The 16,884-nt window shown below is 51.9% G+C and overlaps 1 protein-coding gene across 4 annotated transcripts in view; it reads left to right on the forward strand.

Annotated features, from left to right (window-relative positions):
- The window catches only part of EDA (ectodysplasin A), a 56,406-nt gene that overhangs the window by 19,874 nt on the left and 19,648 nt on the right, over window positions 1–16,884 (forward strand). For all 4 annotated transcript variants that reach the window (XM_048959585.1, XM_048959588.1, XM_048959586.1 and 1 more), the window contains exon 2: window positions 12,797–12,899. In XM_048959585.1, coding sequence (XP_048815542.1) covers window positions 12,797–12,899 — 103 coding nt within the window. The remainder of the gene's footprint in view (window positions 1–12,796; window positions 12,900–16,884) is intronic.

Here is a 16,884-nt window from a genome sequence, read left to right on the forward strand (position 1 = left end):
CTGCACCATCCCAGCCCCAGTGGTCACTGCAGGGCCCTCCCAGCAGCTGCTGTGGGGCACAGCCATGGCTCAGGACCCACAGCTTGCTTTGCCTTCCCATGGAGACCTCATGGCTCTGCATCACAACGGGGCCAGAACTCACCCTGCTGTTCTGATGTAGCACTGATGATGCTGTACTTCCTGCAGCAGAAATGCTCTCTTGGTGTCCAGCAGTGGTGAGCTGTTTGTGTCCAGCACAGCAGGGCTCTTGTCTTGTGCCTCCTGACCTCTGGGTTAGGTTGTGTTCAGACTCCTGAGCATCCAGAATTGTCCCCGTGTATTAAAGCTGCCCTTGTAACTCCTCAGTGACCCCATTCTTGCACAGGGCACCTGCAGGTCGCTTACTTCTGAGGGATGTGATTCAAATTAAGTGTTGGCTGAGCTCTGCAGCGAGGTGTTGACGTGCTGAGTTCGTGGGAAGAGGCACGGTTACACTTGGCAGAGGTTAACCCCCGTCTGGGTAAATGTTTACTTTGCTGAGTGCTTCAGCACTTGTTCTGAGTGTCTTTCTTTGGAAGATGGATGTTGTGGGATTCCGGGGAGGAAGATGAGCACGAGGGGCTGAGAGCTGCCTTACAGCCTCAGTGCTTGCAGAGCTGTCAGCAGCCCGCTGCTGGGAGCTGCTACAGGAGCTCCCCAAAGCACGGGGCTCCTGGCTCCTGTGCCTTCCTCCTCCTCCTCCTCCTTACTGTCTTCAAAAGGAGCCACTGGAGCCAGGACAAAACCCATCCTGAGCAGCTGAAGTTATTGCCTTTCCTTCTCGTTATTTTCCTCCATTTTCAAATACCTTTGTTGTCTTTTCCAGTAATTGTAACAGTATTTAATGTCAATGTTGGCTTGTTCTGAGTAACGGGAAGTACTTACAAACCCACAGCATGGTCTGGCTGTCTCTTGATGTGTGTTGTTTTGTACCCCAAGCTCTGTAGGGCTGTGCTAACAGCTACAGCTTATCGCAGAACATAGAATGGCCTGGGTTGAAAAGGACCTCAATGCTCATCCAACCAGCAGACCAGGCTGCCCAGAGCCACATCCAGCTTGGCATTGAATGCCTGCAGGGATGGGGCATCCACAGCCTCCTTGGGCAACCTGTTCCAGTGCCTCACCACCCTCTGGGAGAAAAACATGTTTTCAACATGCTTGGGTTATAAAATTCCATGAAAAGTCAGTGGACTCTTAATTAACATATAGGGAAATGAGTGTTGCCAGGCTGTGCTCCTTGTGGGGCGCAGACCCACAGGTGAACCTGTGGGAGAAGGTGGTTCAGGGAGAGCCTCCTGGAGGTATAGGCCATTGCTGCCATAGCTGCCAACAATATAAATATTGGTGCCATTCCAAAACAATCTGTTCTATAAGGCTTTTTTTTTCTGGGTAGTTTCTATTCTTTGCTGCTCTGTGGGTTTTTCTTTCTTTGAAGTGAGCACAATGAGGTCCAGCACAAGAGGCTCATTTCTCACACGGCCTGAGTGTCCGTCTCCACACAGCAGTTCTTTGGTTTGCTAATGCAAAAAGAAACAACAGGAAAAAAAAGCCTCAACCAAAGACAAATTGCTGTCTGTGTGCACGAGATGCTAAGGAGGGCCGGGAGGTTAACATTCAGGTCTCACCAGACCTGCAGCAGATGGAGCTGCACTGCAGCCCCACTCTAACAGCAGCTGCAGGATGAGGAGCAGACGGGACAACTGCTGGGACCCAAGTGTTTGAGCCATGCTCTGCCCCTTCTACCAGGGAGAAGCTCCTGAGAACCTCCTGCCAGCAGGGGATGTTGCTTATTAAGGACTTAGGTTGTTGCAGTGCGACTCTATGAACCCAAAGTGAGTGAGAAGGGGGGATTTTGAGGGGAAACCTGTGCTAAGAACCAGACCTTCTGGTGTAATCCAGACTGATTGTGTCCTTTGGGATGTTCAGGGTCAGATCTTTGTGTTACTGATAACACCAGAAGCGTTTCTCACCTCCAGAATATGGAGATCTTAGCACGTGGGTTTGGGCATCCTGTCCCAGTGATGTCCCAAATCGTTCTGGTTGCCCATTGCAACGCTGCAGGTTTCTGCTGTCCTTGGATGTCCATCATGGGCTTCCCCAGGGTATGCATGCAGTCTCAAGAGTTGAACATCTCATGTCCTTTGGTTGGTCCCATTGAAGAACCTCTCCCCCCAAATTTCAGCACATGCAGCAAACCCCATTGTTGGCTTGGGTGCAGTTTTTACTCTCTGCTCCTTCATCTCCAGTGTTGCTGGAGCTGAGATTTTGTTTTCTGGAGGCAGAGCCTTTCTGCTCTGCTGCCTTGAAAGTGGCAGATGCACACTTGGGGCTGCATCAGGTCCTTTCCAGCGAGTGTGGGGCCACATCCCCTATTTTGTTCTCTCATTTTCCAATGCAAACGACTGTCTGAGACGTCCTTCTGCTTTATCTATCTTTTCAGTTGCCTTTTGCAGTTCCCAGCAGCATCTCGCCTCCTCTGCTGCCTGTTTATGTACAGTTCTGGTAAAACATCCCTTTCATTTGGGAGCCTTTCCCAGTCTGGCTGCTCCCAGGGGTCAAGGGAATAAAACCTCACTGCGCAGAGATCTGACAGCGCGATGCCTGTAAGCAGGCTGTGCCCAGCTGATGCTGCAGGGATGGGGCCGTGGCCTAGGAGCGCCCACCTGATGTGTGCCAGGGGAAATAAAGGCTCTGGTGGGCTGAGCTTGGAGTGAAACGTGCCCAGCAGAACCTTTCTTTGTTTGGGTATCTGGTCATTGCGCCGTTCCTCTTTGTCTGTTTAGGATGATTTAGAAAGCCAGCTTCAGAAACAAACAAACCCAAGCAAAGCTGCCTGAAAAAAAAACCAAAAAAAAAAGCAACCAACCCTGTGAGGATACATTTGATACTTTTTCCTGGCAAAAAGTAAACAGTTTCCATCCTCCTTCAGTTTCCAGCCTGCTAAGGTCTCCGGGAGCCCCTCGGTGTGCGCTGCCCACCCATGGCCGTGCTGGGGGCTGTGGGGCTGCAGGCTGCCCCCGCTGCAGGTGGGGCTGCACGTTGCCCCAGGCTCTGCTCCATTCCAAGTCCCCACCACGGCCAGGAGGTGACCTGGGATGACACTGGGAGCAGTTGCAAAAGTCTGTTTTTAAACAGTAACTTTTCTTACCCTCAGCCCCAAGCCATGGAGCTGTTGGTCTCACCCAGAAAAGCAGGAAAATGCTTCCTGGCTGCAGGAGTGAGGGCTTTTTTTCCTAATTTTCTTTGCTGCAGCAGTGTTTCTCATTAAGCAAAGGCATGCAGAGTGCCTGGATGAGACCTCTCTAGCATGCGTGCCACACCGAGGTGCATGCCTACATATACATGTATGAGATGCATCCGTGTGTGTGTACAGGTGGGCACGAGGGCACGCTCAGATGGCTAGGAAGCTTCACAGCTGCCATAAAGCAATCCATAGCAGCACTTGCTTCTTCCACGTCTGCTTCCCAGCAGTTTGCTGGGTAAAAAGGAAGAAAGGATAGCGATAAAATGTACTGTTAAAGAGACAGAGCAGCTGAGGCTTCCTGGGCGGGAGCAGTGCGGGGGGTGATGGGCTGTGCTGGAGGAGCAGCTCAGGGGCACTGCGCTGTGCTGGGCTCGTGCTGGTGGAACTGCTATCACAGAAGGCTTCAGAGCCAGCTTGCAGTCGATGTGAGCCTGTTTAGTTGTCGTTTCAGGAATTTGGCACGGGCCGTGTTTATGAAATTTTTATTTCCTGGCTTGTTTTTTTCTTTTATTTTTAACCTCTAGAAAGTCACTTAACCTTTCCGTGCCTCGCTTTGCTGCTCTGCAGAAAGCAGCTCCCAAAGCAGCAGAAGCCCCTTTGCAAGCTCAGCGTCACACCCCGATATCTAAATTCGCTTTGACAAACTCTCAGGACCCTACAAAGGCTCTGTGTGTCTGCATCCCAAAGTGCAAACCTGGGAGCAGCTCCCGGCAGCTGTGCCGCAGCTGGGCTGGCGCACGAGATGGGAACATCTGGCCGGCCTGACGTCCCGCAGCCCCGGTGTCGTGAAAGCTGCGCCGATGCGTTGTGCACAGCATCTTTCTGCTGCTCTGCTCGCCTCTTTAGAAGGCGTGCTCTCTCTGTTTCAGCACATCAAAGCTGGAAGCAGAAAGGCTTGGCTTGCAGAAAGCAGAACGAACCAACGCCTCTCCTTTCTTGTACAGCTTTGCTGCGTCTCTCGCGCACAGCCGGAGATTGAGCCTCGTACGTGAGCTTTATTAGCCCAGAGGAGAAGGCAGTTCCTCTGTTAGCTCCAGATTGCACTTGCTAGTGCTCTGGTGGCTGCTGCCCAGGCTGCTGGGCCGTGGGAGGCTCTTGTCTCCTGATTGCAGCACTCCTTGGCCTCCACGCACAGAGTGAATGGGGGATGTTTTTCTGCTTACAGATCCGTGTGGAGCTTACACAGCAGGCATGGGGCAGCCCTGGGGCTCAGCCTCTGCACGTTGTGGGTGCCTGGGACCAACTGTGCATCGTCACAGAATCATCATGGATTGCGTGCATTGTATGGAAAATGGAGGTGTGGATGAGTTGAAGTCCCCAAAGGATTCCCAGCTCTTTTCCCATGGATTCCGTAGTGTCATACAAGATCACATCTCCTTTCCCAGACCGTATCTGTTTGGGGCTGTGGATCCAGGCAGGGCACAGAGACCACCTGGGTGCTCTCAGCCCCCCCAACCCCTCCAGCATCCAGCAGGTCTCAACAGCACAGCCTCAGCTTGGCGTAGGGCCATGCTAAGGGGATGCTGGATTCCCCCTGGTGCTGAGGTCCGGTGTGCTCCAGGACATCACTGCTTCCAGCAGGGCGCAGGCAGCCGGGGAAACCAAACAAACACAGTTTGGATTTTTGGCAAGAATCGCCTTGATCTGTGGATGAGGTAATTTGTTTCCCAGGTGCCGTGTGCTGAGGAGAACCTTGGAGCTCTGTGCTTTCAAGAGCGGGGCCTCGAGGGCCATTCCCGTTCCCCAGTCCCATACCCCAGCTGAGTGCATGCCGGGTGATCCTCCGTCCTCCAACTGATCATCCTCCCTGCATCTTCCCACTGGGAAGTGCTTTCCCCCTCCTCTCTGCGATGCACAAATCTCAGCCCTGTGGTGAGAGAGCTGCCAAAAGCACGAGACCTTTTGCCTCCAAAGCAGTGCAGTTGGTGCTGGGGGATTTGCTTTGCTGGCACTGCTGTGCCCCACGGCAGAGTGAGCGCTGTCAGAGCTCTTGGTTGTGTTTGCATGCAGCTGTAGTCTCTTTTGACAGTAATTGCAATGGATCTGATTAATTAGGCAACAAAGCGTGATTTCTTTAGCAGGTTAATTTGATAGAATTAAACTGGCAGTCGCTGCCTCTTGCCACGATACCCTGTGGGAGTGGCTGTTCACCTTCCCTGTCTCATAAAGGAATGAAAGGATGTGCTGAGCTGCTGTGTGCCCCTCGGGGGTCAGAAGCAGCAGCCAACACCAGTGGCTCTGCAGCCATCCCAGTGCAGATTGCATTGGAGGTGTGTGGGCAGTGGTGCCACCGATGGCAGCCCCAGCTGCTGTGCTGCTGCTGGCCTGGCTCCTGGCTGGGTGTTTGGTGGTTGCCACACATACAGTGCACTTGGTTTTCTTTTATGGTGATACTGTTTGGCTTGGACTACTTGAAGTCCTCCTCCTGTTTCCTTCCCTTCTGCCTCTCCTTCCAGTGAAATGTCATAGAATTAATCACAGCCAAGGGCCTGGTTGAGCATCCAGATTTAGAAAATAGGGTTTGAAAGCCCTCGTGCTGAAAGTAAAGATGCGCTCCAACAGGAAGTCTTTGTTTTGTTACGGAGCAACAAAGGGAAAAAATAAAAGTTTTAAAAGTTGACAGCAAAAAAAAAAAAAGATGTTGAGACATTGAAGATATGCAGAGTTTGTGAGGAGCTGATGTGGCTCCAGGCTGTGCTGGGGCTGCAGTGGTGGGGAGGCAGAGTGCAGATGGAGGAAGGCAGAATGGGGAAGGGTGCGTGGCGTTGGGTTGGTGGCGCTGCGCTCTGCAGCCTGCGAGGGCTTTGGTGGGAGGATGAGGAAAGCATTGCTATTGATGTGCGAGAGGAGAAACTGTGACCTCCATATGGAGGGGGACACAGCCCAGCTGGCTCAAAATGGGGCTGAAAAAGACTATGAAGGCTAATTAAAATGTGAAAAACTGAGAATTCGTGCTAATAGACAGCAGATCTCTGTCTGGCGCTGGTTCACAGCTAAATCTGATTTCCTTGGGAGAGGAAAGGAACTGATTTGAGGCCCATACCTTGCACTGACACTGATTCTTCTCAGCCCTTTTACCAGCGTGTTCCCAGAGCGGGGTTGGGTTTCTGCAGGTCTGCCTGCAGCAGGAACCTCTTAGAGCCGCTACCATTAAGAAATTCAGCACAGGTGTCTTCCTGCGTGGTGTTAAACTCAGCGTTGACCTCGTTCTCCCCCAACATCTGGGTTGTGTTTTTAGCTTTCCCTTCCCGTGCCAACAGGTGCAGTCAATTGAAGAACCCAACATTGCAGCGTGCCGTGGGGCTGGAGCATCAGCATTTGTGCACAGCCAGCCTGCATTGAGCACGAGAGGCAGTGATGGAGGTGCCAGCCAGAGCAGCTCCTGTCCCCGTGGGGATGGAGGTCCTGTAGTCACAGCCTCCATCACCTCACCACCGCCTGGAGGGCAGGCCTTGGGACTCGCAGCACTGTTGTTCTCTGCAGCTGGCATGGGTCTGTTTCCATCTCCACTTGGCAGCTCTCAAGGTCCGTTCCCTTCAGCGCTGTCTGTGGAGCTCGTGGTTGCAATGCTGAGGCTTCCGTATGGCTTTCACTCCCCCTCTGGGCTGAAGCTGTGTAAAAACAACTGCTGGTATGGATGAGCAGTCATAGCTGCATTCCTCCAGGCCACGAAGGAGCCATCATAGGAGGAGGGTTGGACTGCTTTCCTAAGCCAGCAGAGGCCAACTCCCATTGCTGATCCCAGTGGCACCTCTGCACCCAGGGCTGCACAAATGTTGCCCTCCAGCAGGCTGCTCTTGCTGGCGTTCAGCCTGAAATATCTAAGAAATATCCCTCAGTGGTCTGTGCTTAACTTGCAAACCCTGGGCTGAGGTGTCCAGTGAATGGTATGGAAGCGTCTTGCCCTGCTCCGTCCCCACTGTGGCATCACTGAGGGGTTCTGCAGCATGGCAGGATGGTGAGCAGCTCTGAGTCATACAGAAGGCATTCATCTGTTCTCTCTTCTGTAACGTGAGCGTGCCATTAACTACAGTTAGCAGTTAGCTGTGTTTGAAAAGTAGAAATGAGTTAATGGTAGAAATATAAATACATGGGACATTGCACGTTAAACTCGGCTAAATTTATGGGATGTGCAGGAGGCGCTTTGATTAGCTGTGCAAAGCTGAAATAGCTGTGAAAGCACCATGAGCCAGCACCACACTGTGGAGGGAGAAGTGCTTTTGCTTTGAAGACAGGGATGCTTGTGGCTGTTTTTGCTTGGAGAGCCGTGGGTGCCCCATGCCTGCAGGATTCAGGGCCAGGTTGGATGTGGCCCTGGGCTGCCTGATCTGGTGGGTGGCAGCCAGCCCAGGGTAGCAGGTTGGAGTGAGATGACCTTTAAGGTCCCCTCCAACCAAAGCCATTCTTTGAAGTGGTGTCAGGATCCCTGTGGGGATGCCCCTCTGCTCCAAGTGGGTTCCGACCATCTCCTCCCTGTGCAGTAAGTGCTGCCCTGAGGAGGAGCAGAGTCAGGCTGCTCGGTCCTAGCTCAGCTCTGCAGGATAGTTTATGAGCTGCGTTGTAGCCTCTAATGACCATTAATTGTGTGTGAGTATTGGCTGGTAACGAGCCTTGAACTGATAACCGGCAACTTTGTTGAATGCTCTGTGCTGAAAAACGCAGTAGCTTTCCCGAGTAATGAAGTTAAAATACCAATAAAATCTTAGGAAAATATGCTCCCTCCCTCTTTTATTGTTGTCTAATCACTTTATATTACCGCAGTGCCTCGAAGACCCAAGAGCAGGACTTGGTGGGTTCGTGTTTAAAGCCATGATTGCGCAGTGCTGTGCTGAGAGGCTGCTCAGCTATGGGCAGGAATGCTCCATCCCTCCGTCAGCACAGTCTGCCCGGATCACTTGGCCTGAGCTCAGTGGCATCTCTGGAGCTTTCATCTCCTGAAGTGGTTCATGGGGTGTCTCAAAATGGAAGGGATCCACATGATGGTGAAGTGCAGCTCCAAGGAGGCTGTGGATGCCCCATTGCTGCAGGCATTCAAGGCCAGGCTGGATGTGGCTCTGGGCAGCCTGGGCTGCTGGTTGGCGACCTGCACGCAGCAGGGGGTTGGAACTGGATGAGCACTGTGGTTCTTTTCAACCCAGGCCATTCTGTGATTCCAGGCCCCACACAGAATGTCTCAAAACGGGTAGGAAACATCCCTGCTTATTGCAGGGCAGTTGGGTTAGATGACCTTTAAAGCTCCCTTGCTAACTCAGCCAATTCTATGATTCTACAAAATGTTATTTACAGAATTCCTTTGCCTCGTGGCTTTGGGAGGTGAAGTGTTTAAAGACGGCTGTCCAGTCCAACAGCCTCAGTGAGGATCCTCATGTGCAGATTAGAGCGAGAGGGAATTGTGTTTTTCTTTGCCTTTTTTTTCCCCTATCAATTCAAGAGCCGCTGTTCTGTGCCTGTGGGACCTCGGGCTGCAGCATGAATAGCTGGCACAGCAACCCAGCTGCCATGCAGGGGGAAGGATGGCAGGGAGCACTGAGAGATGGAGCAATAAGGCGAGAAGGGTTTTGGGCAAGGGAGGCTGGTGACTGAAGCTTTGTGAAGGAGATGAGAGCCACAGAACGGCTGACAGTGGGAAGGGCCCCCAAAACCCATCCGTTTCCATCCCTGCAGTGGGCCAGCAGCTCCCAGGCTGCCCAGGACGCAGCTCCAGGGATGGAGCATCGTGCTGTGTGCAGCCCCCCAGGGGAGGATCTGAGCCCCCAGCCCAGGCAGGGCGCAGCTGTGGGCTGGTGGCAGCTCAGCTCTGCCCAGGCGTTGGCTCACAGCATAGCTCACGTTTCAGGAACTTTGCATTCGGGGGCCGGGCTGACAAACACGGCGTGTGTAAATTCTTGTCGTGTTTTGTCATGTTGAAATGAGGATTGTTTACTCTTTCTCTCCTTGCATTTTTATAAGAACGAGTCACGATGACAAAAAAACAAAGCCGAAAATATGTTGAATGGCTTCTTTGGTATAAAAAAAAACAACAAAGCTACTCCCCAAACTTTTTTTTTTTTTTCCAGCCTGTTTGAAAATAAATAATCTCCTTCGGGTTTGACACCACGTGTCACCACGGGCGAATTCCTGCTGTAGGACAATGGGCTGCGATTCAGGGAGCTGCTGCTGGAACCGCAGGCTGTGCCTGCTGACCTCCAGAGCCAAAAAGCAGCAGCAGTGCTCACAGGGAACGGCTCCGAGGAGCTCCGTTGGCTCCCCGTCCTCACGCCGCTGATCTGCAAAGCTGCAAATGAGAGCGTGAATTGAATGAGAAGGGCAGCGTTTGGTGGTGAGGATGAGGAGGGCTCGGTGCCTCCCTGCTTCCCCCTTGGGAGCAGTTTGACCCTTTGGATCGTGGTGCCCAGTGGGTCTTTGTTCTGATGTGATGCGTGGTGTTGCACAGGGGTGCAATTAAACCCCCAAACCTTTGCTATTATTTATATATCCCAGCGCTGCCTTGCTTTTCCATATTGCTTGTAGTTTATATATCCAGCCCTAACGATGCTCCATCTGGGTCTTATATCCTGAAGAAAGATTCCAATTTATGGTACCTTTAAAATGTATTTATATATATATATATGTGTGTGTATATAAATATATATATAATATACAATAAAATGCCTTTATTCTTCCTTTTGCAGAGTCCTTTCTTACAAACCAGATTGGCTTCTGAGTAACTGCAGGCGACGTTATTTTGGTAATTCCTATTGTGTTCTCATGGCATTCCAGAGTGTTATTGTTTGGTGTTTCCAGAGAGGTTCTGCATGTTGCTGCAGAGCAAACCAGTGCTTTTGTGTGCACGCCTTTGTGTTTGCTTTATTCTGCTGACAGAAAGCAAGGTATCACTGATTCATTGCAGCAGGGCGTGCTTTGGGCTATTGTTCCGCAGGTTATTTTGAGGTATGTTTTCCCCTGGGGGTTTTTCCTCTCTTTGCTGTTTGACCTTTCAGCGTCCCAGAGAGATCTTGGTGATTAAACATAGGGAGTCATAATGGGTTTACACGGTGTTGGCCGTTTGAGGCCTTTGCATGGGAGTGCTGATGCCTCCAGCTTTGTGTGTAGCTGTAGCAAAAGTCCAGCAGGAGCTGCTGCTGCTTTGGCTGCAGGTGTATTTGCAGGGCTGTTTTTTGGGTGGTCCTGTATGGAGCCAAGGGTTGGACTCTGATCCTTGCGATCCTTTCCAACACTGGATGTTCTATGGTTCAACCCTCGTTGCTCATGGTGGGAAGGGTCCTTTGCAGTACATCTGTGCTGTGACGCCGTCCTGGTGAGTGTTCTGCCTGGAGATGATGTCTCTCCCTGCATCTGTCCCAGTGGCTGCGCTGTGTTTTGCAAGCTGGGTGGCAAACACCTGCAACTTTCTGCTGGTACAGCCTCTGCTGTTGGAGACAAGTGGAAAACAAGAGGGTAGGTGAGGTTAACTCGAGGCAGAGTGCAGCCCAACGGCCAGGCTGAGAGCTGCAGACCCGTGAGCCATGTGCTGCTGTTAGTCACATCTCAGGGGTGGCGGATGGGAGGAGCATCTCTGGCTCTTCAGCCCCACACAGCTGTGCTGGACCCGAGCGCTGTTTCCACCCGTGTGGGTGTGAGTTCTGTGTCTGAGAGCTGTATGGTGGGTAGGGGCAATGGGGAGCATGGCTCTGGACAGCTTTTTTGCTGGAGCTTTTCTGGCTGTGCCATGCTTTGTGTGCTGCTGGGAGCACAGCTCCGTGCAACCAGAGCATCGCTGGGGCTGGAAAAGCCCTCTCAGATCCTCACCCCCCTACCACGTCCATGCCTGCATCCCTCACTGCCTATCCCCAGAGTTCTGAACTCCTCTGGGACGGTGACCCCACTGCTCCCTGGCAGCCGTGTCAATGCCTGACCGCTCTGTGGAGAAGAAATTGTTCCTAATGTCCAGTGTGACTGAAAGCAGTGCTGATGTTCCTCCTCCAGCCCGAGGAAAACCTCTCTAAGCCCCTTTGTGTCACTTCCCGGAGCTCAGTGCTGCTGTTTGCACTAATGAATGTTGCAGAAGCAGTCTCAGGCCAGGCTGCTCTGTACATCTTTTTTCCCTGCACCAGTTGTGTCAGTTTGCAGTCCAGGCTGCATTCAGTTCTGCCAGACAGCTTTCTTTCATTGGAACTGTTCTCAGACTGCTCACAGCTGCTGTGGCTGCCATCGCTGCCATAAGCAATAAGTTCTGTTATTTTCCTAAGACTGACTTTGTACGGTGATGGAGAGAGGGCAGGGGATCCGCAGGGTTAGCTGTTCTGCCTCCTTGTCCTTCAGTCCCCTTTTGTGCGTTGTTCCCTGGAGATCACACGCTTACAAAAGAGGGGGAAGGAGTGGGGCAATGAAAACTTTGAATGGGTTTTATAATCACTGTTTTTTTTTTTCCTTTTTTTGCTCTTGTAGCTGGGTGAGCACAGTGTGCTGCAGCAGGGGTCCCAAACTGACCCTAGCAGGGGCTTTTGTGGCCTGTAGCTTCATACACTGCCCTTGTAGCTGCTCATCCATGAAAGGGGTTGGTTCTTCCCTGCTATTTAAAGGCTGCTTTGATGCGCTGGGTTTTGTTCTCTGTGCTGATAAGCTTTGGTGCTGCTTTTGGAAGCCTCTTTGTTCCTTCCTTAGATGGGCGCATGTTGGTTTGGTGTGGGTGTGTGTTTGTGGATCAATAAATGCAACCGAGTTCCTTCAGCGTGAGGAGGAAAACCCCATCCAGGTCACCAGCAGTGCAGTGCAGGCTGAAGGAGGTGGCTGCCACAGAAACATAGAATGCTTTGGGTTGGAAGGGACCTTTCAGATCACCCCAGTTCCAACCCCCTGCTATAGGTAGGGACACCTCCCTCTAGCTCAGGTTGCTCACAGCCCCATCCAGCCTGGCCTTGACATGCAGTCTCCTGTTCTGTGGAGCAGGAGCGCATGGAGGAATGCCCCCAGCAATGGGCTGCTGCCACAGCTGTGCTGCTGGGCTGTGCGCTGCTGACCATCACAGGGCTCTGATGGCAGTGAGTGCTCTCCACCAACAGGAGATTGCTGCAGAGAAATGTTTCCCTCTTGGCAAAAGCCGTGTTATAGCCATGTACTTGTCCTAGGTTTAAAGTGTTAATGATGTGGTATGCTGAATTGGATTTAAAGGTCCCTGAAGACCTCTGAATCTCAGTAGCTAATGAGGCTTACAGAAGGGAGCTCGGGAGAGGAAAACTTACTGGCAGTGAGCAGTACTGGTGAGAGCTCCAGGATTGAGCAAGTTTTGCAAAGGATAATTAAAAGCGATTGCATCAGCGTTTGGGGCTTTTGCTTATTTCCAGCTCGACCCTCCATGATCTGCGTGTTGGCTGCGGGCAGCAAGGTGGTTTTTACTGGGTTACCAAATAGGGAACAGAAATAACTCTTCTGGTGCAGCTCAGCCCCGTTGGGAAATGCCCAGCTTCATCTTCTGCCTTGTGCTGTGCGTCGATGTGCCCGCCTGCTTGCATGCCTGGGCTCTCCAGCAGCCTTAACCTTGTCCTTGTCTTGCAGCTGGCCTTGCTGAACTTCTTTCACCCTGAAGAAAAGCTGCATGTTGGAGAAGGCAGACGTGTGCGCCGGAACAAGAGGAGTAAGGGCAGCGAGGGCCCAGATGGTGAGTCCTGCTGTGTTCCTTGTCTTCTCACCAAGGGACCAAGCATAAGGGCCTTTTCCTTCTTATCATGGTTATACGCAGAATTCTGTCTGTAAAGGAGAAAACAAACAGCATTTGTGGTGTATAGCAGTTTCTGTATGATTTTGATTGCCTTCCAGGGTGCTAATTCCAGCAGTCCTATTCCTACGTCCATAGGCCTAGTGAACTCGTGCAAAGTAGTGCTACTGGGTGTCCTTGTCCTTAATTCTTCCACAATACTCGAGGCTCTGTGCTCATTCCAGGTAACTGTTTGTACTTGTATGCCCATATTTGTTGCTCTGTTGGTCTGTTAGCTGTAGATCATCAAGTAGCTCTTCACTGTCTATCAAATGACTGCGAACATCTGCATCGCAGAACGTTAGCTGTTCTCTAATAGGGTTTCAAGCACGCTGGAGGATCTCAGGTGGCTTCAAAGCGTGTGATTATCTTTGAAAGCACACGTTTAATCTTTAACCTGGAAGCCACGGGCGGCGGAGCCCATTGCTGACATCTGTGATGGAGCTGGGCTGGAGCGTGGGACATGGGGTGATACGGGAGCAGCTTCCACTCCATGTGAGCTGCGTGCACGGTGCTGCCAGCAGATGTTTGGGGGATGAGTCTGGTCCACGAGGCTGTCAGAACGCCGGCTTCATGCTGACAGATGTGCAGAGAGCCGTGCGGTGAGCAGGAGCTGCTGAAAGCTGATGGAGGCTTTTCCCTCACTGTTGCGCCGAAGTGAGAGCGTGCCCCTCTCGTAGCACTGCTGCAGCCTTCCCACGTGTGCTGCAGGGCTCAGCCACCCCTGCAGTGCAGTGTGCTCCCACCGTGTCTGCTTGGAAGTTATATTTTGACTGTGTGAGGTGATGGGGATGGGCAGAGTTGCCATAGTGATGGGTTGTGTCCTGGTGAGCTTAGCAGAAGGGGTTACATTAGCAAGCAATTAGCTAGTGTTTGGCTATCGCAGTTTTATTGGGTAGAGAGGCACTTAACAAGTGTCAGCTGCCAGGGAAGGGACTGTTCTGCTAACAGCCATGAAGTCAATAAACAAACAAAACTGCATTCTACCCTGTGTGATTGCTGGGGTTTGTTTTAGGTTTGCGTGCAGGAATCTGTTTTTCACAGAAGGAAAATGACTCATTTGAAAATATATGTACAAGCCAATGATACTGGTATGGCATCACTGTTTTCTCCATGAGTTTTGCAAAGCTGCTCAAACCTTTGGTCTCCAAAGAGCCCCTAGAAGATAAAAGTGGATGCACTGCAGATCCCAGGAGGAAGGGGGTGTGCCTGCCATTGAGGCCTTGAGAATACTTGTCCAAAATTGGTCTGGGGACCCTCTGAGCCCCTTGCCATGTGCAGCCCAAAGCGCTGGGCAGGGTGGCATACAGCTGCTGCCCTTCCCACTGCACCAGCACTGCACTGGGCAGCGAGATGGGAACACGGGATGTGACACTGGGAAGAGAATGTGGCTGCTTTCCTAAAAGTTGTTCTTTTTCTTTTAGGAAAATGAGCCTCCACGGCTTTGGCAGTGAGCAGGGCATTTGGAGGAGGGGGCAGAGTTGGTCCCATCTGTCCTTGGGGCAGGAGGCTGGGATGCTAAGGGAACTGGGATGCTCACGGCTGATGAGTGCATGGGCTTAATGCTGGTTGGTGCCCTGGAAGCACCTGGACAAAGCCAGGTTCATGTCCTGGGAGGAGGAGGATTAGGGAGGAGGCTGCCATGGGGCTGCCTTGCCTGGCCGTGGGCCTGATGCCCATCCTCGTGCTGCCAAAATCAAGCTTGCACCACTGAGAGCTGCAGCTGCTTCTCTCTGCTCTTCAGGGAGCCCAGCACTCTCCTCGCAGTGCCCTGTGCTACCAACTCCACCTGCCTTACCCTGCTCCACCCCGTCCCTCTGCAGCATCTCCTCTCCTCTTTTCCCCTCCGTCCTTTCCATCTCGGTGTATTTATGCTGCTGTGGAACTGCTGCAGCTCCCAGATGGACAAATCATTCTGGAGCTGGTAATTAGCAACAGTTGTGCTAAAAGGAACCATCAAGAATGTTAAATTAGTCCACTTTTAAATAAACTGTGTATGAAATGTTAGATCTCTATTCCCAGAGCTGCAGTAAAAGCGCTGCTGGCTCTTTGCTAACAAAGCCAGAATATGGGAGTAGCATGGTTGTAAGTACAGAGACAATTCCGTGCTCTTGAGGTTATAAATAATGACAGAACATTTACAAAGCAGATGTCAATAGGACTCTTTAAAAAAACATGCTTAAAAAAAAAAACAACCAACAAAAAACTAGTTTCTTTTTCTCCTACTTTCATCTCTGTTCCCAGTGAGATCCCTGCGGTGCTGCTTTCCTGGTCTGGTTGGTTTGTGCTGTTTGGTTTGGGGTTGGCCCTTCTTTGTTTTTTTAATCCCTTTCCTAGGTTTGTTCCTAGTGTGCTTGGTGAGAAACACGGCTGATTGTTCCCTGCCCTTTGATGGGGAGCGTGGCAGCTGGGGCACTGTCCTTAGCTGACAACACTTGGGTTCCTACTGCTTTGGCAGTCGTTGCCGCCGAGGAAAGTCCTCAACGAGCAACGAGTTTCAGTGCTGCTGGTGGGTTTTGCTGGGGTGGAAATACCAAGGGCTCTTTGGCTGCTGCACTCACACCCAGGGCTGCAGAGTGCAGGGTCAGCAGGGTGCCCAGCCGTCCCCGGGTTACGGCGCAGGTCGGTGCGCGGCGCGGCGCTCTGTTGTGCACTGAGGTCACAGAGGGACTTTTCCTGCTCGCTTCCTCTCCGTTGGAAAGGGAAGATGCAGCCCTCCGACTGCAGAGCCCAGAACAATCAGTTCCTTTGTGCCGGCCCCGTGCAATTCCCTGCAGCCCAGGGATTCTCAGAAACGCAGATGGATGAAGGGCGATAGAGCCTTATTGTGCTCGGAAACCATGGCGATGAGCTCTCCGTAAATAAAGAGCATTTCCTGGATACTGGAGCAGAGGAGACGGTCCCAGAAGAGCCACCTCACCAGAACACACTTGATCTTCTCTGGTTTCCCCCGAATTTCTCTGTGATTTCCCCCAAACCAGGAGGAGTTAAGATATGCCAGAGCAGACGTTGAGTCCTCACGTGTGAGGGCCGCCACCTCCCCGTGCTGACGCTGTCAGTACTTTGTATTACCACGGTTAAAACTGAGCCCACAAATCCCTTACAGCCCCTTGCCTATGGTGCACCTGCACTTGTTGTAATGGGGCATGCTACCTGTGGCTCACACAGCTCAGGCACTGCTCTGCCAGGAAGATTGGTGGCTACAAATGCAGTAACCTGATTGTAGATCACAGCCTGGTGTCTGTGCTGTTCTAACTCCTGTTTCCACAGAGACGCATCCAGAGAAGCTTAACAGCTGTTGGAACGCTCAGAGTGACATCCAGGTGGTGGTTCTCAGCTCTCTTGCAGCAGTGGCAGACAAACACCGACCCGTTGCTGCAAACAAACGGAGGTGGAAGTTGTGTTCAAGGAATCCTCTAGCACCAGGTGTGACATGTAAGGCAGTGCACAGACAGCAGAAACATTTTTAGCTCATCCTCAGCTCAGACTGCTTGGAGCTCAGTTCTTCTGAAATTACTCTTGAATTCTGAAACCACTTTGAGGCCAAATCCATCACAGGATCCATTAATGACCTTTGCTGAAGCCTCCCTCGGGCAGCCCTGGCCGTCCTGCAGCAGAGGCATCATCTCAGGGATGTTCCACGGGAGTCTGGGAAGAGCAGAGATGCCAGCTCAAAGGGTTTGGAGTCACTTTCTGCAGCAGGGAGGTGCATCCCAGCAGTGTGTGTTGGTGGTGTTTGGGTGAGGCTGTACTGCATCGGAGGTGAGGAGGTCTGCAAACCAATGGAGCCACAAAGTGCTCACTGAGCTCTGATGGTGCATGGCTAACCCAGTAGCATCCCTTCCAGCTGTGACCTGCACTGTTCCAAAAGAAGCCTTGCTTCTTCAAT

The sequence above is a fragment of the Lagopus muta genome, chromosome 13, assembly GCF_023343835.1.
Source record: "Lagopus muta isolate bLagMut1 chromosome 13, bLagMut1 primary, whole genome shotgun sequence".
Lineage (NCBI taxonomy): Eukaryota > Metazoa > Chordata > Aves > Galliformes > Phasianidae > Lagopus > Lagopus muta.